At 43.3% G+C, this 24933-nt stretch overlaps 1 protein-coding gene across 1 annotated transcript in view; it reads right to left on the bottom strand.

Annotated features, from left to right (window-relative positions):
• Window positions 1-4754: 4754 nt before the first annotated feature.
• LOC123040976 (glucan endo-1,3-beta-glucosidase GII-like) overlaps window positions 4755-24933 on the bottom strand; it is a 73074-nt gene continuing 52895 nt past the window's right edge. The window contains exon 4 of the mRNA XM_044463683.1: window positions 4755-5176. Coding sequence (XP_044319618.1) covers window positions 4755-5176 — 422 coding nt within the window. The remainder of the gene's footprint in view (window positions 5177-24933) is intronic.

Here is a 24933-nt window from a genome sequence, read left to right as displayed (position 1 = left end):
AGGCAGGAGCGGAAGAGGGCTCTTCTGGTAGCGCGTGCATGATTCATTTAACGCGTGAAAGCATATCGCGCCGTACGACATGCACATATCCACGGAAGCAATGTGAAGTCGTTAGTGTATCAATGGCACACCATCCAAACCAATGCCCACAAGTTCTATGGCGCGGTTGATATGCTGGAGGCAAGGTGGCCATTGCGCGCGGCAGCCGAGGAACCGTAAGTTTTGCTTCTTCTTGTTGAACTTGTTGATTGATTCATCATTCACTCAATGTTTGCTCTACACATTGTGTAGCCTGTACGTGTTGCCGTGATGTACCATATGATAGTGGGCAGACCATTTACGCACATACATTATTGGATGAAACTCAAGAGACAGTATGTATGGGACGACATGGTCCGTTCATGAAAAACTTGTTGAACATCCTGTTAATCTAGTTGAATTTGAATTATTGTTGTACCAGACCTAGTTGCATGCTATGTATGGATGACTTGTGCTATTGTCTATCCGAACATTGATGAATTCTGTCGTGTTTGATTCATCCGGTTAGTTGAAATGCGGTTTAACATATATGTGGATAACGTTGGATGGTCGGCTCTCGTATCAATGTCCGCGGACTGGTCAACCCCTGTCCGCAGACGGATGTGATGTCTAGTTTGTGGGTAAGCGTTGGAGATGCCCTTTGCACCAGTAGGCGTTGGTGTTCGAGTTTGCAATCGAGTTACCATCAGTGTAGATTTCCTAGGGTTTTTTCTGCAACAACACGCCACACGGCGGTTTTCCTAGGGCTTCTTTGATTCATTGGAATTTTGTTGGATTTTAGAGGGTTAGAATTTTTAGGATTTTTTCCTACGTTGGTCGATTAATTCGTAGGATTAAATCCTACCCCCTTCGTTCCTTAATATAAGAACTTTTAGCTATTTTAAAATATTGACTACATATATACTAAAATGAGTGGATGTACATACTAAAATGTGTCTAAATACATAAGAATCAAGAAAATTTTAAAAGGTCTTTTAATAGGGATGGAGGGAGTATATGATTCCCCCCCCCCCCTCCATGGAATCCTTTGTACTATATTTCATTGGAAATCTAACATCCAATGCAACCTCTTTTTACATTTTCTTTATTTTTTCTACGGCATCAAACTCTCTTTACTTATCATATAGGATTCAAGTGGACATGCCACATCAATCCTGTATTTTTCCTGCCCCTGTGTTTTGAAATTTCTGCGAATCAAAGAGGCCATAATTCATCCTAATAAGGGCCTCTTTGATTAGCAGGATTGCAAAAGTGTATGAATAGAAAAAAAACATGGGATTGGAATGTCAATGCCCATTTTGTTCCTATAGGATTTGAGTTTGTTTTGGGTGGATGTTTTCATCATATGAAAAACAGAGGAATTTTTTCAACAGGTCTGAGTGGATGTTAGATTTACTGTGGCATATAGTGCAAATTATTCCTTGTGAAATTTCCCATAGGATTCAGTTCTACGAAACAAATGACTTGGAAAATTTTCTATGAAAAATATTTGAATGAAAGGAGTCCTAAGGAGATATTTTCTTTTATGGGCTCATAATGGGATTTTTTTTAGGCAACTAAGGGGGTGCTAGGCTGTGCTAATACCATTTTTAGGATTATTGGGGGAGATTTTTTTGAGGATTATCGGGGCAGATGGTTTATAGTGCAGCATCACCCACATGCCCTCCTCAAATGGGTGGGGCCCAAAAATTGTTTTTACTTTCTTTTTATTTCTTTGTTCTCAGATTTTTTCTGGTAATAAAGTGGTCTCCTTTTAAAAAAACCATGTCATCAACGGAAAAACTATTCGTGTGATAAATAATTTTTTATCGTATTTTTAAAAATATTCATGATAATAAGTTTTTTCCATATTTTTTAAAACATTCATGAAAAAATTTGTTTTCACATTTCTAGAAAACATACGTATGCTTTTACAAAGTGTTCCTATTTTTTAAACATGCATATAACTAATAAGGTTTGCATACTTTACACAGAAATTATAATTAGGTATATATTCATCTATTTTTAACAAATTCATCTACTTTTGAAAATGTTTTCACAAGTTTATAAAATTTCATGTAACTTTTATAAAAGTGTTCATGGGTTTCTAGAAAATTGACACGTTTTAAAAAAAGCTTCATATTGTTTTTCAAAGAGTTCACTCATTTTTTAAAATTCCTATTTTTTTTAAAAAGTTCACATATTTGTTAAATTATGTTCAAGTGATTTAACAGTGGTTCATAAATTATTAGATTTTTTAAATAGTTTGCAATTTTCAATATTGTCATAATTTTCATGAAACACATTATAAAAAGGAAAATAAAATAAAAAATAAGCATAAGGACACGAAAAACCTGAAAATCGATAGACAAGAAAACAAGAGAAAACCATAGAATACCGAGACCACCCAGAAAAAACACCCGCTCCTGGGCCACGACCCACGTCATGGTGTATATCTCGCCTATATTTAGTCATTTGCGCTTTTGTAGTTCCCGGTAATTCATCCCAATAATAAGCCTGCTATATTTTGTCCATCACCGATTTAGCCCAAATTGAGGCCCAATACCTGGACAACTATTATTACACATCCCCTCCCCCCCCTCCCCCCCGCCCCAGCACACACACACACACACATACACACACACACACACACACACACACACACACACACACCTCTTCTTCCTCCCTAGAGTTCTCTCCTACAGTGTTTCGACGTCCAGTGGCACAAACAACATTTTTTAGTGTGTTGTGGGCAACGTTTGGCAAGCCTGTCAACCACCGAGATCTTTTTCTCACAACGAGCCGTAAAGAAGAATTTGCAGCGGAGCGACACCCACGACTTCCATTCCGCCTCTGTCAACAACTAAGTCAGAGCATTCGAGGAAAAAAACATTTTACACCAAATTTGGCAGTGTATGACCCAGATGGCTCCACAACCATATCCATGTATCGCTTCCAGCTGGGTAGAGCTGAACCGACTAAAGGTTAAGGATCTGGATAAAACCTCATATGTAGATTGGTTTCCTTATATCCTCGATCCAAGCTCTGTTTACCAAAGCTTCATCAAAATCCTTTTCGCCCTAATGATGGGAGATGCAATCGGACAAATATCTACAGCCATGTCCTCGACCGATTGGCCGTTAATCCATTTCTCGGGCCAGAAATCTTTTTTTTTTTTGTCGCCAACTGTCACTTTGGAGCGTTAAACATGTGTCTTTCCTTATAGGCCGAGCAAGGGCTCTCCAACCACTGCCATTCGACATTCGTATATTCCAAGCCCACCTGAGGTTAGGGTCAAGACTCATGAACTCTACATCAAGGAGGCCGAATCCGCCTCATGACCTTGGTGGACACGTTGGACCGAGTTAGTGTGGAAATGAAATGACGCTGAAAGCCAAAATGAAATGCATGTTCATGAAATGTCATCGTTTTTTTTCTTTTGTGTTCCTTTTGTGAGATGCCACTCAATTTTATTGTGAAATTCCACTTAAAGTTTTGTGCAAAAGATCTGGAATGTTTGTCTCGTTATCAATTGTGAATGGAATAATTGATATATGAACTGTTTCTCACACAACTCCGAAATGACATTTGAATATGTTTGAAATTGTTGTGGAATTTGTCTTAACTTGCTCTGAAACGTATTTGAAATGAATCTGGAATGGATACGTGAAATTGACTTGAATTGTCTCTAAAATTTGATTGAATGAATGGAGTACTTGCTTTGCAAATTGTATCTGAAACAAATTTCGAAAATATATTTGAAAATGTTCAAAGATAGTTGTGGAGTTGAAAACAAATTTCATTAATTTTCTTTGAAACCATTTAGTGCCCTAAAACAGTTTATATGTGTTTACAGTGGGGGTATCTAAAATGGTTCTATAACGGGTATGTGAAATTAATCTGAATTGTTTGTGCAATCTAAAATTTAAGTTAGTCTATATATTGTTAGTGAAATGGATTTGAAATATAAATGGAATTGCCTCCCAAAATGATTCTGAAACCACAACTTAAATTTGAAAAGGTGCTACCAATTCTTTTTGGGCAAAACTTGAAACCATAGTGCTATTTAAATTCTGAAACCCATGAAAACTTACTTGAAATATCAATAGAAAAGATTGCATACTTTCAAATCTACATTTAGCTAGAAAACGGAGGTGTGAATCTCAAAGAAACTATGAGCGATGGTTACCGGTTGCGTGCGTAGAAACGACTCAGGCCTCTACAACCACCTTTTAGGGCTTCTCCAACTCGGATCACCAAATTTCCGTCTGCAAATGTCCGCGGATAAATCCGGCGCCGGACATCCAACCATCTCTCTCACATCCGGACTATGAGTTACGACTGGCAGAGCAAGAGGAGAAAAAGACGAGGCAAAGATGTGGGTTGTGGGAACACGTGGTCCAACTAACATTGTGCTAGTCGGATGCCCGGACTCCCTCAGATTTGTGTCCAAGTTAGGGGTTTCCAGACTCTAGAACAGGCCAAACCGATTTGGCGAGCCATGTTGAAGGCCTAAAAGTGTTCGATCCGAACATTTGAAGGCCATTTGGTGATTCGCATTGGAGTGCCCTGTCATAGTGCTTGATGTGTATGATGTACTATTTCAAAGAGTTTGTAAGATTCACTGACTAATTAAGTCGATAATGTTTGAGTATTAGCATGACTAATATTGCACTTTCAACTAAAAACAATATTGCACTTTAATTTATTGATCATCACTTTCAGACACGAAACATTCAGAATTTAATAGGGTACACCGGCGACTTGTCCGGATTGAACATCCCAAAGTGCTTCTCCGTCTCGGCCCCTGTCTTGCGGTTCTCGTTGAACATGGCGAACACGTAGGTCTCCAGCGGCTGGGGCCTAGAGGGCATGCCCTTGCCGACGTGGTTGATGAGGTTCTGGTTGTAGGTCCGCGCGTTGGCCACGCTGGCGCCGACGCCTCCAGCGGACGGCCAGCCACTCTCGGAAATCACGAGGGGCACCTGCACCTTGGCGCTCCTCAGCGCCGCGTACACCGCGTCGACCATGGCATCGAAGAGGTTGGTGTAGCTGAGCCCATTGTCCTTGATGACCTTGGAGCTCGGCTGGAAGAGGGCGAAGTTGAGGTCGATGTCCTTTTGGTCGCCGATGTAGGCGAAGTAGGGGTACACGTTTGCTAAGTAAATAGGCAATTTTTCGACTAATTTAACCCATAAGTAGATGACTAGCATGACATTGACAGAATTAACAACATACTGGTATCTATAATACCTAAATAGTTCATTCCCACTATCTATTTCTCTTGACATGCAGCCTATCCACCTCATCATGCAAGCCCCACACATGCCATCTCCCCCACTACCTAATTTTCCTACCTTTGCATGCTACGCCACATAGTCACTTTTTTGGGCCAGCAACCCGCCCATGGACCAGCTAACCCACGTTCCATTGATATGTGCATGACATCTTATGTACTAACTCATCGTATGTGGGCCGCAAATGCATTTGAAACTGACCGGGAGAGACACCCACCAATTGTCACTGGTTGGTTCATCCCTTGAGTTTCTTTTCTTAATGGCTTCCACCGTGCAAAAACGAAATCCCTTGAGTTCTTTTCTTAATGGCATCCACGATGCTAACACGAAATCCCTTGAGTTATACTTCTTAATGATTTCCACCATGCAAATCCACTTCTGTGTCTCTTTGCCTACTTCAAATACCCGTTCCTACCTTCGGTGGAGTCAGTGTGTTTGCTCTTCAGGGCTCCTCGACCTATCTCTCCTTTCTCCGCTACAGCCTCCTGCAAGGCTAGGCCAATACTACAAACTCCACGTCCAAAACAAATGAGGGTGTACAGATGCTTTGTATTGCTGCACATCTTCTCAGATCTAGCAGGTCACTATCGTCCCAATCAAGTACCTCCCTCGCAGACCCCCTAGATGAAGATTTTGAAACGATGAGGCATGACATCTTACCATAGTTCTTCTTCCGTGGAATTTCTCTCTTCATATTCTTCCTGGCAGGTCTCAACCATGTTGATCGGACGCCACTGTGGGGTGTACGTCTGCTGGTGCTTTAGTTCCAAACCTACTGCTCCATGTCTATGTATGACAGTGATCCGCGGTATTGCTGCTGATTTCTTTACCTCACACTGATCTTTACACATTTGGTTTCTGATTATAATTTTCGCCAAAGCACTGACCAGGCTCATGTTTCAACATCCATTCGACAGAGAGGCGTGACCAGGCTCTTCTGTACCACGGTCGCCTCCTTCGCCGTGCCGCTACATGTGACATGCCGTTACATACTCTTTCTCCCGCGGAAGCCTCCCTCGCCGTGCTGGAACGTTGGGACACGTCGTCGTCGATAATGCAGAGGACGGCCGAGTACACACGTACATGACATTTTCTAACATTTGTTATAAAAAATTGTATAGGCATGTTTTGATTTATTGCTTTGTTTTCTTTTGTATTACGGACAATGGCAAAATGTTGCAATAAAAAGTTGTAACTGGAAAACATGACTGCTTTACTTGCTAAATCCTTACATTTCAAATAATCTCTACCTTACGTTAATGGGTCAGTTTATTCTCAATTTGTGAATACAATTTACAAATGATGTCTAAGCTTCTATGAAGCTAACCATGGCACTTTTGCCCAAATGTCACTATTATATTCACAAAAGTACAATTAGCGGGTAAAAATACTACATGCATGTAGCAATCCAGTGCCATGATCAATATATAATTGTAACGCGGTTGATTTGTAACGTTCTACTATGTAATGAGAAAAGAAGGCCATCAATTTTTATCCCCGTGTTTTCGTATTGTGAAGGCTACAAATATTACCACACTTTTGCATCTCTTATATGCTACTAAGTCCCGCAACAACGTGCGGGGTGTCATCTAGTTGGTCTAAACAAGCACGTACTACGCAAACAGTAAACAAATCTACACATGATGCTACTACTGCTAATACAGAAATAATCAGGAGAGAGATAAACACGTTATACCCTCCAGTAGGCCATGCAGAAGCCGCCGCGGCGGTGGCAGCAGCAACGTCCTCGGCGGCCTTCTTGTCGGCCTCCGTCTTCTCGGCGGCGGCACATCCGGCGTCGCTGGACATGGTGATGACGGAGACGACACGGACGTAGAGGAAGTAGTGGATCGGAGGCGAGCAGTCACGTAGTCGCTTCCCAAAAATCTATTCGTCTCTCTCCCGTACAGGAACCGAAGAGATGGGGTTTCGTAGACTTGCTCTCCCGTCGACCGTGTACGCGGCGGACGGGATGGAGTCACCGGTGGGCGGTGGCGGCAGCAGCAAAGGAACGACGGTGGGCAGTTCGCGTGGAGCAGATGTGATCTGATCATGGCGGCTAGGGTTAGGAGACACCGCACACTTATATAGGCGCAACCGCGTGGAGAGACGTGGGCTAGACCCACATCCGAGTCCGTGATAGCCCACGATCCGACGTCTCAGATCGTGGCCCAGCTGTCAGGAACTCTCCGTTAGTGACTGGCAAAAATAAGCGCGTAGGTGTGAGCTCGGCTCGGCTCATTCCCGCGGCGTGGCGCGTCGTGACGAGGCGTAGCGTGGTGAGGCGGGCGGCGGAGGAGGAGCGTGCGAGGGCCTCTTCTTTTCTCAAGCTCCAATAGCATGTAGAAGAGCCACCCTTATGAGGAGGTCCAACTCCTCTTCCACTTCCGGGGTGGGACTAAACTTCCCACCTCCACCTAATGCCAATAACCCACATTGGCCCTTAGAGATTTTTCAGAAATTGCTATATGGGTTTAAGGCCCATATCAAATTTCAGCAATCCCCCACCAGATCTCGAGGGCCCATTGTGTCCCCTATTCCAATTGCTGTTTCGATATACTAGTGTTTCAGTGAAGACCTGTTAAGGTTGAGCTTCACCTAGAGCAAGTAGCTACACTCCTTCACAACTGAGCAATGGACTATGCCTTGAATTGTCAGTTTGGCGTAAAGAAGCTTCACCACATGTCTTACTAGTACTAGGCTGCCGAAGGCTGATCCCTCGGGTGGAGCATATAAGTCACACTCCTGGCCTATTCATGAGCTTACTAGATATCACCTCAATCTCATAGACTGTGACCAGCAGTCAGGCTCATATAGGTGTGTTCCTTCAAAGATCGCTCTGTAGGATAGCATCTTGCTTACATAAGCCTCGGAACACATTAAGACAATAGTCAGCCTTCCATACAGTATTGAGAGTATTGCATCTCCAACGGAGTGGGTTAGTATATGTCGTGGAATTGTCACGTCAGATGTCCTCGTGAAAGGACTTAGTTGTGGAGCCATCGCAACTAGGAAGCTTGAAGGGGTTAATTCATACAAGGGACACAAGAGGTTTATACTAGTTCGGCCCCTTACGGTGAAGGTAAGGCCTACGTCTAGTTGGGTTGGTATTGATGTTTCGATGACCAGGGAGCGAGATACGCTATGCCCGGCTCTCGATGAGTTGTTTCTTGCCCTAAGCTGCCAGCAGGTCGTCCCCTTATATACACGGGTTGACGCCCTGTGGCTTACAGAGTCCCGGCCGGCTTATAAACAGTGTCCGGCTCGGTGACTAGTTAAATCTACCTTATGATACAAGTCATGCCATTATGGCGGTTTACTACAACGGGCCTTAAGTCGCCTGTGGGCCTTTAAGCCCTTTATTGAACCACCAACTTCATGCTTGATCTGGGCTTCTTTCTGGTGAGTCTTACTTGCGTAACCCGGCCCCTCTTGGGCGGCTTACACAAATAGTTATATCCCCAACATTAGGCCCCAGATTGATTTGAACCTGTTCATGTCAATCTTAAAATACTTGAAGAAGTAAATCTTCAGTCTTCTGACTATGCAAAGGTTTTCTTTAACCCGCCATGACGTCATCTTTTGGATCCGTGTTAACCCGTCGTGACGTCATCTTTACTTAAATTCTTTCTTTATTCCACCATATCCTTCAATGGATCTCTGCCTTTATTGACTGTTCCGAAAACCGAGGCGTCGGGGCCGCTGGATAATAACTCTTATCTCCTCGTTTCTCGCGCCGTCTCAGTTATCCTTTCCTTATAAATAGGCGCGACCTTGGTCTTCCCATTCCCTCCTTCAGTCGTCTTCTTCCTCTCGCTGCTTCTCTGTCGCTCGAGCTCCGCCGCCGCCGCCGTCGTAGATCTTCTCGTCTTCACCAACTCAGGCCGCTGCATCAACCTGGTTTGATCAGAGAAAACGCGATGACCCTCCGCTGCAACCCTGGATCCGTAAGTCTCCTCTTTCCTGCTTCTTAGATCCACATTAGGACCTTCGAGTTCTTCGCGTTCTTCGTTGTTCAGTAGTTTCCTTACATAGATTTCATCACCCCCGCTCTTCTTGATCTTGATGATGGTAAAAACTGATGCAGTAGATTTCCACACCTATTTTGAACGCAAATAGATCCCTTTTTGTCACACAGAGGCCCCATTCGAGCCATTGAGCTTCATCTACGCCAGTCTTAGGTCTAGAAATTTTTCTTGCTAGAACAACTTTTTGATCTCAAATAACAGTGGCAGATTATGAAACCTGTTTGTATCACCCGGAAAACTACTTCTGTCGAATACACTTAAACACAACTGTCCATGTAGCCGGCTTAAATAAATGGCACTGATATGTGAGCCTTGCTTGCTTCTCATGACCTTAAGAAGTTGGAACTGCTTTTGATACATGTAGCGGCTTAAATACTATTGCATAATTATCCTTATATCATTAGGCCCCTTCTTAAGCCGCCACCTTGAATAATTAAGATATTTTCTCCTGGGTTAAGATTGAACCGGAACCTCTTATTTTGTCGTAGGCCAACTGTTGTCATGGCACCTAAGGCAACCAAGGCCCCCGTGACCTGCAATTGGACCCCATCCATAGTCACAAAGAGTAAACTGTCTGAATTTGTGAAGTCTGGACATCTGCCAAAAAAGGAGGTCATGTCTTATCGTGCCCCTGACCCGTCTGAAGAGAGACCTCGACCCAAAGAAGGGGAGGTGATAGTTTTTACGGATCACATGAACCGAGGATTTGCCCCTCCTGGCTCAAAATTCTTTACGGAGGTTTTGAATTTCTTTGATCTTAGACCTCAAGACATTGGACCCAATTCCGTGTCAAATATTTGCAATTTCCATGTCCTCTGCAAGGTGTACCTGGGAGAAGAGCCAAGTCTGCTTTTGTTCAGAGAGCTTTTCTACTTGAACCGGCAGAATGAACGTGCCAACGGGCCTAGTCTTGAGCTTGGCGGCATCTCAATTCAGCGGCGGAGAGATTGCCTCTTTCCTTACGCTGAACTGCCGAGTCATCCAAAAGATTGGAATCAGACGTGGTTCTATTGTCAGGACACTTCACAGGCTGATGAGAGCCCTCTGCCCGGCTTCCGCACCCTGCACCTTGAGTCCAACCATCCGCTGGCGGATAAACTGACTGCTGTCGAGCGTCTACCTCTCAATCCCACCATCAAGAAAATCAAAGCTCTTTTGGGAAACGGCTTAAACGACATCGATTTGGTCCGAGTCTGGGTCACTTGGCGAGTACTTCCATTAAGCCGCCGTTCCGGCTTAATGTGTACTTACACAGGAGAAAAGGATGATCCACTGCGTCATAGTCCTGACGACTTACCAGATGATGTGGTGGATGCTATGACCCAGTCGCTGCTAAAGGAGGCACTGTAACTAGTAATGCCTTCGGCTTACTTCCCTTCTGCAAGAAGAACCCGGCCCCTGCAGTGAGTTATCAATCTTAATAAATACTCTTTGCTATGTTATACCTTATTTGTACTCATAGTTCCCTATCCTTTTCCACAGGCCGATGACAACTTATGGAAGGTCAAGTATGACCATGAGGCTGCCAAACAAGCCAGGACAGCCAAGAAAACCGAAAGGAAAGTCGCCAAAATGGGAACCTCAAAGAAGAAGAAACCCAGCGCCTCCGATTTATTCAAATTGGATGATACTTCTTCAGATGATGAAGAGGTAATCCTTTAATTTTCTTAACTCCTTTGTCGTTATTTTATTGACATTCTATCCTTTCAGGAGGATACGGGGAACAACCAAGCAGTTGACGAAGAGGTAACTATAATCTCCTCCGACTCAGAGCCTTTGCCAAAGCAAAAAATCCGAAGGGTGACCCGGAAAGTAAGATTTTCACATCCTCTAGCTTATCAAGATCCTCAATTTCTTTTGAAGCAACAACAGCTTGAAAACCGGAGGCAGACCCGGACCAACAAGGATGCGAACTCTCCTCCGGCTTACCTGATGTAACTAGGAAGCGTCAGACTGAGGTTATCTCCGATTTATGTTCTGTTTTACCTTTGGCGGGTTTAATTCGCCAACCTCTCAATTCATCTGACTCCAATTATCAGGATACCTCTCCTTCCTCCGGCGAGTCTATGCAATCAAACATGCCGTCTTTCAAAACTGCTCCCGGGTAATGTAACCTTATTTACTTTAGGTTCACCTTACTCATGCTTTAGTATTCATCCTTCTACCTTTATTGACAGCATGCAAGTGAAGCCCAGCAAGAGGGCAAGGAAGAATAAGCCGTCCTAAGACCCGATTGTTACTAATCCCGTGCTTGACATGTCTGCTCCTGACAGCTCCACCCATCAGCCGCCGCCTGAACCGGCTTCTGACATTCCGGTGCCAACCTCTGACCCGCCTGGCGAAGATGCTATCAACAGCTCTGATAATCCGGAAGCTCCTAGCTCGGTCAAGACGACTGGCCCAGAAGTTGAATTTCTGAAGAGTCAATTTGTTGAACCGGGGCGGCCTACTGTCCTTGCCAAATGTACTGTCAAGGAAGAACTTGCCAAACGCCGAAAGGCCAAGCAGGACATTACTGATTATACTCACTTAAGCATTGGTGATATAGTCTCGGGCTATCTGAATCAAGTGCATAATAGTCGTGACCTGGAAATTGACATGGTGAAACAAATACAACACAAATCTGAGGTATAACTTATGCTATTTTCCTGAATCTTACTTACCGTACCAGCCCCCAAGTCTATTGCTTATGAATGAATATGCTGTAGACTTAGAAATCTGCTTATTGTTGGTTTGTCTGGTTTAAAGAGAATATATTTAACCCGGTTATAGCATGATACTTTGAACTTGCGATACACATTAGCCCCCAAGTGCCAAGTATCTTTACTTGTAAAATGCTTGGGACTTAATATGCATGACCCGGATTTGTAGGTTAAAAAATTCTTTAACATACATTAGCCCCCAGTGGCTTTGGCGATGCCGATCAAGTGGGTATCGACAGCTATGTTCTCTTTGGTTCGAATACGACCTATGTTTGAACAGGAAGCCCCCAAGTGACCATAAGAGTTGTTTAATGACGCTGATTCGAATACGATCCACGTCAGACCCAAAGGGGTTAAGCTGTGATTCAAATATGATCAAGAAGCCCCCAAGTGGGTTTGGCAATATGCCGATCAAGTGGGTACCGACAGCTATGTTCTCTTTGTTCAGTGTCTCTGAACAAGAGAAGTTGAAGAAAATTTTTGAGTCAGATAAGAAAATCTGGGCTGATGAGAAGGCTTCACTGGTGACCCAGGCCGAGACGGCAGAAGCATCTCTTGCAGAGGCAACAACCGAGTTGTCCGACTTAAAACAGCAGATATCTCAAATGGTCTCAGCCATCTTCGGTAAGTTACTGTACAAAACCTCAAACATTGTAATCTTGCGATGACTATTGTAATCATTATCTCCGGCTCACTGTTATACTTGTGAACACATAGGCCCCAGGAGCACCAACCTCAAGCAGAGCATGCTGATCAAACTTAAGGCGGTTTACACTTTAGTGGAAAAACTGTACTCCAGGTCACAACGTGCCTTGGCCGTTGTAGCCTTATCAAATACCACTCCCCAACTTCTGCAAGATGTGCTGAAGCATCTCACTATGCTACCTCAGCGAATTTAGGATTTAAGGCGGGCATCTTCAAGAGCTGGGGCTGTGGCTGCATTGAGCCGGGCAAAGGCATGGATGCCAGAGTTAGACTCGGCCGACCTCGCTCTTGGATACCCGAGCCTGAAGGAGGACGGTACTGTATTTGATGATCATGATTTCACCGCCTGTGTCAAAGTCATACGTCCCGTGGCTACCCTTATTGGGAATGATACTGATCTTACCAAGTATTCGCCGGGCTATGATAGTGAGAACCGAAGAATTCCAAACATACCATATGATCAAGTCAGCCTGATCCCTCCAACGCGTAAGCATACTTTTGCCCCTGAAGTGGACCCAGCCGGTTTAATAGATGATATAGCTGAGTTTGAAGCCTTGAGTGGCATTGGCTGGGCCTCGTAAACCTTCCAGGACAAAGCAACCGACGGAGAGGCGGAGAAGGTTAACCCGGAGTCTTCGAGCCCGCCGAAGGAATGAACCGCCAGGCGTTTTATAACTTTGCAAAAAACAATGCTTCATTTATTCAGACTCAGGAAGTCTTGTAATAGTGTAGTAAAAAGTTCTCAATGTTTGTCATGCCTTCGCGCATGTTCCTGGTGCTTAATACTTTCGTAAGGCGCCATCACTATATGTTTCTGGCTTATGTCGACCGTTTATTTCTTTGACGTTTAAATTTGCTTTGCCTTATCCTGCACATAAAACAAGCAAAATTTCCTTGGCGATTTATCGCGTCGGGGGTTACATAAAGTATTGATAACCCGGAACACGACCCAAAGACATCATATACAGGCCGGTTTATGATTATATTTGTTAAATATAATCATAATAGCATACCTGCGATCCCTTTGATAATCTTCCCTCCTTGTATGATGTTCACCTGGCACTTAAGAACCTGGGGTAATCAATATTAAACCGGAAGAATCAAAAACCATCTCATAATGCTTTCAAGAAGGTCTCAAGATAGTCAAAATAATTTATCCTTATGTTGGATGATAAACAACATTTACAGGCTTCTGATTCGAATACGATCAGTAAACCGTTCCAAAGGGGTTAAGCTAAGATTCGGATACGATCATATAGCCCCAAGTGGCTTTGGCGATGCCGATCAAGTGGGTATCGACAGCTATGTTCTCTTTGGTTCGAATACGACCTATGTTTGAACAGGAAGCTCCCAAGTGATCATAAGAGTTGTTTAATGACGCTGATTCGAATACAATCCATGTCAGACCCAAAAGGGTTAAGCTGTGATTCAAATATGATCAAGAAGCCCCCAAGTGGGTTTGGCAATATGCCGATCAAGTGGGTACCGACAGCTATGTTCTCTTTGGTTCGAATACAACCTATGTTTGAACAGGAAGCCCCCAAGTGACCATGGCTAGATTCAGACATGATCATAAGCCAGACCAAAGGGAAAGCCGGATTCAAATGTGATCCGCTCCCTATTGGTTGTTTCCACCACCTGATAAAGAAGACACATAAACCTTTGAGGGTAAAAAAGGACAGAGGTCCTACTTTATTTCTTTATATAATATATACATTGTCAAAATATATACATCTTGAGAGCCGGTGGCTTAAGTATAGTAAGGCCGGAGATGAGCAATATTCCACGGCCGGCGGGTCTCCTCCTTCGACTTACGTGAGTCTTTGTGCTCTCGAACATCAATGAGGTAATATGATCCGTTGTGCAAATTCTTGCTCACCACAAAGGGTCCTTCTCAAGGTGGGGATAGCTTGTGCATGTCAGACTGATCCTGGATGAGCCGGAGCACCAAATCGCCTTCCTGAAAGGTCCTGCTCCTAACCCGGCGGCTGTGATAGCGGCGCAGGTCTTGTTGATAAATCACTGAGCGGGCTATTGCCAAGTCTGGCTCCTCATCCAACAAGTCAAGCACATTCTAACGAGCTTTTTCGTTGTCAGCCTCAACATAAGCCGCCATGCAGGGTGAATCGTGCCGGATGTCACTTGGCAGGACCGCCTCTGCACCATACACCATAAAGAAAGGTGTGTAGCCTGTAGATCTGTTAGGCGTAGTGTTGATGCTCCATAACACAGAAGATAACTCCTCCACTCAACAACCTGGAGTCCGCTGTAAGGGGACAAAGAGCCGGGGCTTGATACCCTTCAGGATCTCTTGATTAGCTCTTTCTGTTTGACCATTGGATTGAGGATGAGCAACAGCCGAAACATAAAGCCGGATATGTTCTCGTTGACAGAACTCTTCCATGGCACCCTTGAAGAGATTAGTGCCATTATCAGTTATAATGCTGTGTGGGAAACCAAAATGAAAGATCACCTTTTTCATGAATTGAACCGCCGTGGCTGCATCACACTTACTGACTGGCTCTGCCTCAACCCACTTTGTAAACTTATCCACTGCCACCAGGAGATGTGTCTTTTTATCCTTAGACCTCTTGAAAGGTCCAACCATGTCAAGCCCCCAGACTGCAAACGGCCAAGTGATTGGGATCATCCTCAACTCTTAAGCCGGCACATGAGCTCGTCGTGAGAACTTTTGACAACCGTCACATTTACTAACCAGATCCTCCGCATCAGCATGGGCCGTCAGCCAGTAGAAACCATGACGGAAAGCTTTGGCTACAAGAGATTTTGACCCGGCATGATGGCCACAATCCCCTTCATGGATCTCATGAAGTATTTCTTGGCCTTCTGCAGGTGACACACAGCGTTGAAACGCCCCAGTGACGCTTAGGTGATGTAACTCACCGTTAACAATCGTCATAGATATGGAGCGCCTGACAATTTGTCTTGCCAAGGTCTCATCCTCAGGTAATTCTCCCCGGGTCATATAGGCCAAATATGGCACTGTCCAATCCGGGAAAACGTGAAGAGCTGCCACCAGCTGTGCCTCCGGGTCTGGCACCGCTAGTTTTTCCTCGGTAGGAACCTTGACAGAAGGGTTATGCAAAATATCGAGAAAGGTGTTAGGCGTGTTGGGGAACGTAGTAATTTCAAAATTTTCCTACGCATACGCAAGATCATGGTGATGCATAACGAGAGGGGAGAGTGTTGTCCACGTACCCTCGTAGACCGTAAGTGGAAGCGTTATGACAACGCGGTTGATGTAGTCATACGTCTTCACGATCCGACCGATCCAAGTACCGAACGTACGGCACCTCCGAGTTCAGCACACGTTCAGCTCGATGACGATCCCCGGACTCCGATCCAGCAGGGTGTCGGGGATGAGTTCCGTCAGCACGACGGCGTGGTGATGATGATGATGTTCTACCGATGCAGGGCTTCGCCTAAGCACCGCTACGATATGACCGAGGTGGAATATGGTGGAGGGGGGCACCACACACGGCTAAGGAACGATCACGAATATCAACTTGTGTGTCTAGAGGTGCCCCCTACCCCCGTATATAAAGAGCAAGGGGGGAGGCTGGCCAGCCCTAGGGGGCACGCCAAGGAGGGGGGAGTCCTCCTCCTAGTGGGAGTAGGACTCCCATTTCCTAGTCCCACTAGGAAGGAGGAAGGGGGAAGGAAAGAGAGGGAGAGGGAGAGGGAAAGAGGGGCCGCGCCCCTCCCCTAGTCCAATTCGGACTCCCCATGGGGGGGGCGCCACCTCCTGGGCTGCTGCCCTCTCTCTCCCCTCAGGCCCACTAAGGCCCAATACTTCCCTGGGGGGTTCCGGTAACCCCTCCGGCACTCCGGTTTTCTCCGAAATCACCCGGAACACTTCTGGTGTCCGAATATAGTCGTCCAATATATCAATATTTATGTCTCGACCATTTCGAGACTCCTCGTCATGTCCGTGATCATATCCGGGACTCTGAACAACCTTCGGTACATCAAAACTTTTAAACTCATAATAAAACTGTCATCGTAACGTTAAGCGTGCGGACCCTACGGGTTCGAGAACTATGTAGACATGACCTAGAACTATTCCCGGTCAATAACCAATAGCGGAACCTGGATGCTCATATTGGCTTCTACATATTCTACGAAGATCTTTATCGGTCAAACCGCATAACAACATACGTTGTTCCCTTTGTCATCGGTATGTTTACTTGCCCGCGATTCGATCGTCGGTATCCAATACCTAGTTCAATCTCGTTACCGACAAGTCTCTTTACTCGTTACGTAATGCATCATTCCATAACTAACTCATTTAGCTACATTGCTTGCAAGGCTTATAGTGATGTGCATTACCGAGAGGGCCCAGAGATACCTCTCCGACAATCGGAGTGACAAATCCTAATCTCGAAATACGCCAACTCAACATGTACCTTCGGAGACACCTGTAGAACTCCTTTATAATCACCCAGTTACGTTGTGACGTTTGGTAGCACACGAAGTGTTCCTCTGGTAAATGGGAGTTGCATAATCTCATAGTCATAGGAACATGTATAAGTCATGAAGAAAGCAATAGCAACATACTAAACGATGAAGTGCTAGGCTAACGGAATGGATCATGTCAATCACATCATTCTCCTAATGATGTGATCCCGTTAACCAAATGACAACTCATGTCTATGGTTAGGAAACTTAACCATCTTTGATTAATGAGCTAGTCAAGTAGAGGCATACTAGTGACACTATGTTTGTCTATGTATTCACACATGTATTATGTTTCCATCGTCATGTGATCAACACCCAATGGGTTTACTAGGGTCAATAATCTAGTTCACATCGCTATGTGATTAACACCCAAAGAGTACTAAGGTATGATCATGTTTTGCTCGTGAGAGAAGTTTAATCAACGGGTCTGTCACATTCAGAGCCGTATGTATTTTGCAAATATTCTATGTCTACAATGCTCTGCACGGAGCTACTCTAGCTAATTGCTCCCACTTTCAATATGTATCCAGATTAAGACTTAAAGTCATCTGGATCAGTGCCAAAACTTGTATCGACGTAACCCTTTACGACGAACCTTTTGTCACCTCCATAATCGAGAAACATATCCTTATTCTACTAAGGATAATTTTTTTGACCGCTGTCCAGTGATCTACTCCTAGATCACTATTGTACTCCCTTGCCAAACTCAGTGGTAGGGTATGCAATAGATCTTGTACACAGCACTTTATAGAACCTATGGCCAAGGCAGATGGAATGACTTTCATTCTCTTTCTATCTTCTGCCGTGGTCGGGCTTTGAGTCTTACTCAATTTCACACCTTGTAACACAGGCAAGAACTCTTTCTTTGACTGTTCCATTTTGAACTACTTCAAAATCTTGTCAAGGTATGTATTCATTGAAAAACTTATCAAGCGTCTTGATCTATATCTATAGATCTTGATGCTCAATATGTAAGCAGCTTCACCGGGGTCTTTCTTTGAAAAACTCCTTTCAAACAATCCTTTATGCTTTGTAGAACAGTTCTACATTATTTCCGATCAACAATATGTCATTCACATATACTTATCAGAAATGTTGTAGTGCTCCCACTCACTTTCTTGTAAATACAGGCTTCTCCAAAAGTCTGTACAAAACCAAATGCTTTGATCACACTATCAAAGCGTTTATTCCAACTCTGAGAGGCTTGCACCAGTCCATAAATGGATCGCTGGAGCTTGCACACTTTGTTAGCTCCCTTTGGATCGACAAAACCTTCTGGATGCATCATATACAACTCTTCTTCCAGAAACCCGTTCAGGAATGCAGTTTTGACATCCATCTGCCATATTTCATAATCATAAAATGCGGTAATTGCTAACATGATTCGGGCAGACTTTTAAGCATCGATACGAGTGAGAAAAATCTCATTGTATTCAACACCTTGAACTTGTCGAAAAACTTTTTTTTGACAATTCGAGCTTTGTAGATAGTAACACTACTATCAATGTCCGTCTTCTTCTTGAAGATCCATTTATTTTCTATGGATTGCCGATTATCGGGCAAGTCCACCAAAGTCCACACTTTGTTCTCATACATGGATCCTATCTCAGATTTCATGGCCTCTAGCCATTTTGTGGAATCTGGGCTCATCATCGCTTCCTCATAGTTCGTAGGTTCGTCATGGTCAAGTAACATGACTTCCAGAATAGGATTACCGTACCACTCTGGTGCGGATCTTACTCTGGTAGACCTACGAGGTTCAGTAGAAACTTGATCTGAAGTTTCATGATCAATATCATTAGCTTCATCACTAATTGGTGTAGTTATCATAGGAACTGGTTCTTGTGATGAACTACTTTCCAATAAGGGAGCAGGTACAGTTACCTCGTCAAGTTCTACTTTCCTCCCACTCACTTCTTTCGAGAGAAACTCCTTCTCTAGAAAGGATCCGAATTTAGCAACGAAAATCTTGCCCTCAGATCTGTGATAGAAGGTGTACCCAATAGTCTCTTTTGGGTATCCTATGAAGACACATTTCTTCGATTTGGGTTCGAGCTTATCTGGTTGAAGTTTCTTCACATAAGCATCGCAGCCCCAAACTTTAAGAAACGACAACTTTGGTTTCTTGCCAAACCACAATTCATAAGGCGTCATCTCAACGGATTTTGATGGTGCCCTATTTAACGTGAATGCAGCTGTCTCTAATGCATAACCCCAAAACGATAGTGGTAAACTGATAAGAGACATCATAGATTGCACCATATCTAGTAAAGTACGATTACGACGTTCGGACACACCATTACATTGTGGTGTTCCAGGTGGCGTGAGTTGTGAAACTATTCCACATTGTTTTATATGAAGGCCAAACTCATAACTCAAATATTCTCCTCCACGATCAGATTGTAGAAACTTTATTTTCTTGTTACGATGATTCTCCACTTTACTCTGAAATTCTTTGAACTTTTCAAATATTTCAGACTTATGTTTCATCAAGTAGATATATGCATATCTGCTCAAATCATCTGTGAAGGTTAGAAAATAACGATACTTTCCATGAGCCTTCATACTCATTGGTCTGCATACATCAGTATGTATTATTTCCAACAAGTTAGTAGCTCTTTCCATTGTTCCGAAGAACGGAGTTTTAGTCATCTTGCCCAAAAGGCACGGTTCGCAAGCATCAAATGATTCATAACCAAGTGATTCAGAAAATCCATCTTTATGGAGTTTCTTCATGCGCTTTACACCGATATGACCCAAACGGCAGTGCCACAAATAAGTTGCACTATTATTATTAACTTTGCATCTTTTGGCATCAATATTATGAATATGTGTATCACTACGATCGAGATCCAACAAACTATTTTCATTGGGTGTATGACCATTGAAGGTTTTATTCATGTAAACAGAACAACAATTATTCTTTGATTTTAAATGAATAACCGTATTGCAATAAACATGATCAAATCATATTCATGCTCAACGCAAATGCCAAATAACATTTATTTAGGTTTAACACTAATCCCAAAAGTATAGGGAGTGTGCGATGATGATCATATCAATCTTGGAACTACTTCCAACACTCATCGTCACTTCCCCATCAACTAGTCTCTGTTTATTCTATAACTCCTGTTTCGAGTTACTAATCTTAGCAACCGAACAAGTATCAAATACTTAGGGGCTACTATAAACACTAGTAAGGCACACATCAATAATCTGTATATCAAATATACCCTTGTTCACTTTGCCATCCTTCTTATCCACCAAATATTCAGGGCATTTCCGCTTCCAGTGACCATTTCCTTTAAAGTGTAAGCACTCAGTTTCAGACTTTGGTCCAGCTTTGGTCTTTTTCATGGGAGTGACAACTTGTTTGCCATTCTACTTGAAGTTTCCCTTTCTTTCCTTTTGCCCTTATCTTGAAACTAGTGGTCTTGTCAATCATCAACACTTGATGCTCTTTCTTGATTTCTACCTTCGTCGATTTCAACATCACAAAGAGCTCGGGAATCGTTTTCGTCATCCCTTGCTGTAGGACCTTGAGAAGAGGTGTCTAGAGGGGGGTGATTAGACACTAAGTACCAAAGTTGCAGTTTTTAAGTTCTTTAATTTTAAGTGGAGTTTAGGCACAATTTCAACATTCACAATACATATCAAGCAAGCATGCAAAGAGTATATGAGCAGCGGAAAGTAAAGCATGCAACTTGCAAGAAAGTAAAGGGAAGGGTTTGGAGGATTCAAACGCAATTGGACACACGGATGTTTTTGGCGTGGTTCCGATAGGTGGTGCTATCGTACATCCATGTTGATGGAGACTTCAACCCACGAAGGGTAACGGTTGCGCGAGTCCACGGAGGGATCCACCCACGAAGGGTCCATGAAGAAGCAACCTTGTCTATCCCACCATGATCGTCGCCCACGAAGGACTTGCCTCACTAGCGGTAGATCTTCACGAAGTAGGCAATCTCCTTGCCCTTACAAACTCCTTGGTTCAACTCCACAATCTTGTCGGAGGCTCCCAAGTGACACCTAGCCAATCTAGGAGACACCACTCTCCAAGAAGTAACAAATGGTGTGTTGATGATGAACTCCTTGCTCTTATGATTCAAATGATAGTCTCCCCAACACTCACCTCTCTCTCATAGGTTTTGGATCTGGTAGAAAGAAGATTTGAGTGGAAAGCAACTTGGGGAAGGCTAGAGATCAAGATTCATATTGTAGGAATGGAATATCTTGGTCTCAACACATGAGTAGGTAGTTCTCTCTCAGAAAATGTATGCTGGAAGTGTAGGTTCAGTATGATGGCTCTCTCCACGAATGAAGAGGAGGTGGAGGGGTATATATAGCCTCCACACAAAATCTAACCGTTACACACAATCTACCAAACTCGGTGGGACCGAATCGTTAAACTCGGTCAGACCGATTCAGCAAATAATGTGACCGTTAGGGTTTTCGATGGGACTGAAATGCAACTCGGTGAGACCGATATGATTAGGGTTAGGGCATAACATAATCTCGGTAAGACCGATTACGCAAACTCGGTAAGACCGATTTGGTAATAAGCTTTCCAGAGTGTTGGTCAGGCAAACTCGGTGGGACCGATTACTCAAACTCGGTGGGACCGATTTTGGTAATAAGTTATCCAGAGAGTTTGCATTGTAATCTCGGTAGTACCAATTGCTCAAACTCGGTGAGACCGATTTTGATAATGGATATACACAGAGAGATTACAATCCCATCTCGGTGAGACCGAGATCCCTATCGGTAAGACCGATTTGCTTAGGGTTTGTGGCAGTGGCTATGACCTTTGGAATCGGTGGCGCCGGATAGGAAGAATCGGTGTGACCAATTTTGGCTTTGGGTTTAGGTCATTTGTGGAAGTGGGAAAGTAGTTGAGGGTTTTGGAGCATATCACAAAGCACATGAAGCAAGAGGCTCATTAGGCAACACCTCATCCCTCCTTGATAGTATTGCCTTTTCCTATAGACTCAATGTGATCTTGGACCACTAAAATATAAAATGAAGAGTCTTGAGCTTGAAGCTTGAGCCAATCCTTTGTCCTTAGCATCTTGAAGGAGTTCCCATATCCTTTAGTCCATGCCACTCCATTGTTGAACTTATCTGAAACATGCTAGATAAAAGTGTTAGTCCAACAAGAGATATGTTGACATTAATTACCAAAACCACCTAGGGAGCACTTGTGCTTTCAATCTCCCCCTTTTTGGTAATTGATGACAACATACATCAAAGCTTTAGATAAAGATATAAGGAATAGCAAGTAAAGCTTTGGAAAGACATGTAACTAACATAGGCTCCCCCTACATGTATGCAATCATGTGAATATTGAATATAGAGGCATATGAGAGCATAACCATGATAGAGCAGGCAATGTGTTACATGTATCTTGGCCATATGCATCAGAGCAAAGAATTATTGAAGAAAATACCTTCATGCTCATGAGTCCTTCTTGCAAACAATATGTACATCAGCAAGAATTCCCCATACACATGATTGTGATGCATATACTTACCTTGAAGTCTTGAGTTGGCTTAGGATGAATTGAACCTGCGTAAACAAGGTTAGATAACACAGATACATCTACTAGCCAGAGCAAACAAAAGAAACCACAAGAATACCAAGACTGGGATGACATGTAGAGAGTGAGTACTAAGTACCACATTGGATTAGACATGTCCCCAAGAGTAAAGATATGCAATGAATTTAAATGATTTCTTTCCCTTAGATGTCTTGCTCCCCCTGAGTCTAACATGGGATACTGGGAGAACATAGGGAATAGAGAATCAGAGCTGAAAGATATGAATGCTGAACAGAGCTAATGTATGCTAATGCAGATAAGCACAACAAATCATATGAACATGTCTCTCCCCTCAAGAAGACATGTGGGCATCTCTCCTCTTGAACACTAAGCATCTGGGATCCTTGAGAAATACTTTCTACTTAAGTATTCTCTCCCCCTGGAGATCTCTCTCTCTCCTTTGAGGGTCTCTCCCCCTAGAAGATCTCTCTCCCCCTCAAGGAGGTGATAAACTCTTTCTTTTAAGTGATCTCTCTCTAAATGATAAGCTTTTATTTGATGTGATCTCTCTCTAAATGATAAGCTTTGATGTTCTCTCTCTCCCCATTTGACATCAATTTCCAAGAAGGGCCTTCTGGAATCTGTCTAATGGGTTTGGTCCTTGAGACACAGCACAAAGCAATGATAAAAATGTGATGCTTGTAGAGGACAAGATTCATTGAGTGGAGCTGGATCAGAAGAAATACAGAATATGTGACAAACTATTTTTCTTGATGTGACATCGGTGGCGCCGAGTGGTTTGCCTCGGTCGTACCGAAAGGATTTGGTTGGACCGAAAATAACAAGTCAGTGAAACCGAGTTCATCTCAGAGAAAACACTTGTCACCTCAGCTCACTTAGACTGGTAAGATCTCACAAAGATTTGCAAGGAATTTGAATGCAGAAAATGCAGAGCAAACAGAAAGAAAATCTAGATGAAGTTTTTTTTTGAAAGGGGAAACAAATATGCATGTGACAAATGCAAAATCACATAAAAGAACATAAGAGAACTTCATCTAGAGATGGTCGACGACAAAGTCACCTATGTTAGAGTATATTGACTTAGGAGTCAAGTGAGAGCACTTGATCATAGGTCATACTCATTGTTTAAGCTCAAAATGGGGTTGCCATTTTTCGTTTAAGCATCTTGATGCTTGTCGAGTTGCTTTAGCTCATTACTTGGAGTAAAGCTTCTCTAAGATGGAATGACATACCTTGGTTGGTGGTGTTGTCCATGTAGTTGAACTTGTGTGGGTTGCTCAAGGTTGATGTAGCCCATCAAGAATTTGGAGCACCACTTGGAATTTGAGTCCATCTACCTACATGGGTAAGTTTTTGCAAGGAGGAGCACTTGTGTATCCAAAAATGACAATCATGAAGCTTAACATAGAATTTGTCAAAGGATATGTTTGAGTGGTTTCGTGCTTCCTTGTCTTCAACCACCATAGTGTAGAAACTTGGTGATGTAGAGATTGCTCAAGATGTGAGTAGATTACAATCTCATGGAGTTTGATTCCACCAAGTACCTACATGGGTTAGATAGCATGCAAGATACAAATATATCCAAGACATAAGATTTTCATCATAAGAGAAATATCAAGGATTAGTCATAAGTTCATGTCTTGCATGTATCCAATGGAGTTTCTACTCCAAGTTTGAAGCATCAATGATGTTCAATTCTCCTCTTAACCTGCAAAACACTTTCTCATCAAGAGGTTTAGTGAATATATCCGCTAATTGCTTTTCGGTGCGAACATGCTTAAGATCAATGTCACCCTTAGCAACATGATCTCAAATGAAATGATGACGAACTTCAATATGCTTAGTTCGAGAATGTTGCACAGGATTATGACCAATTTTGATAGCACTTTCATTGTCACAAAGCAATGGAACATGTCTCACATATATCCCATACTCTTTAAGAGTTTGGGTCATCCAAAGTAATTGAGCACAACATGAACCAGCGGCAATATATTCAGCTTCGGCGGTGGATAAGGATACCGAGTTTTGTTTCTTGGAGGTCCAAGACATAAGAGATCTACCAAGAAATTGAAAAGTACCCTAAGTGGACTTTCTATCAACTTTGTCTCCGGCATAGTCCGAGTCGGAATAGCCAACAAGATCGAAAG

This window comes from Triticum aestivum, chromosome 2B, assembly GCF_018294505.1.
Source record: "Triticum aestivum cultivar Chinese Spring chromosome 2B, IWGSC CS RefSeq v2.1, whole genome shotgun sequence".
NCBI classification, from domain to species: Eukaryota; Viridiplantae; Streptophyta; class Magnoliopsida; order Poales; family Poaceae; genus Triticum; species Triticum aestivum.
Note: the sequence above shows the minus strand (reverse complement) of the source record. Positions and strands in the feature narration are given on the sequence as shown.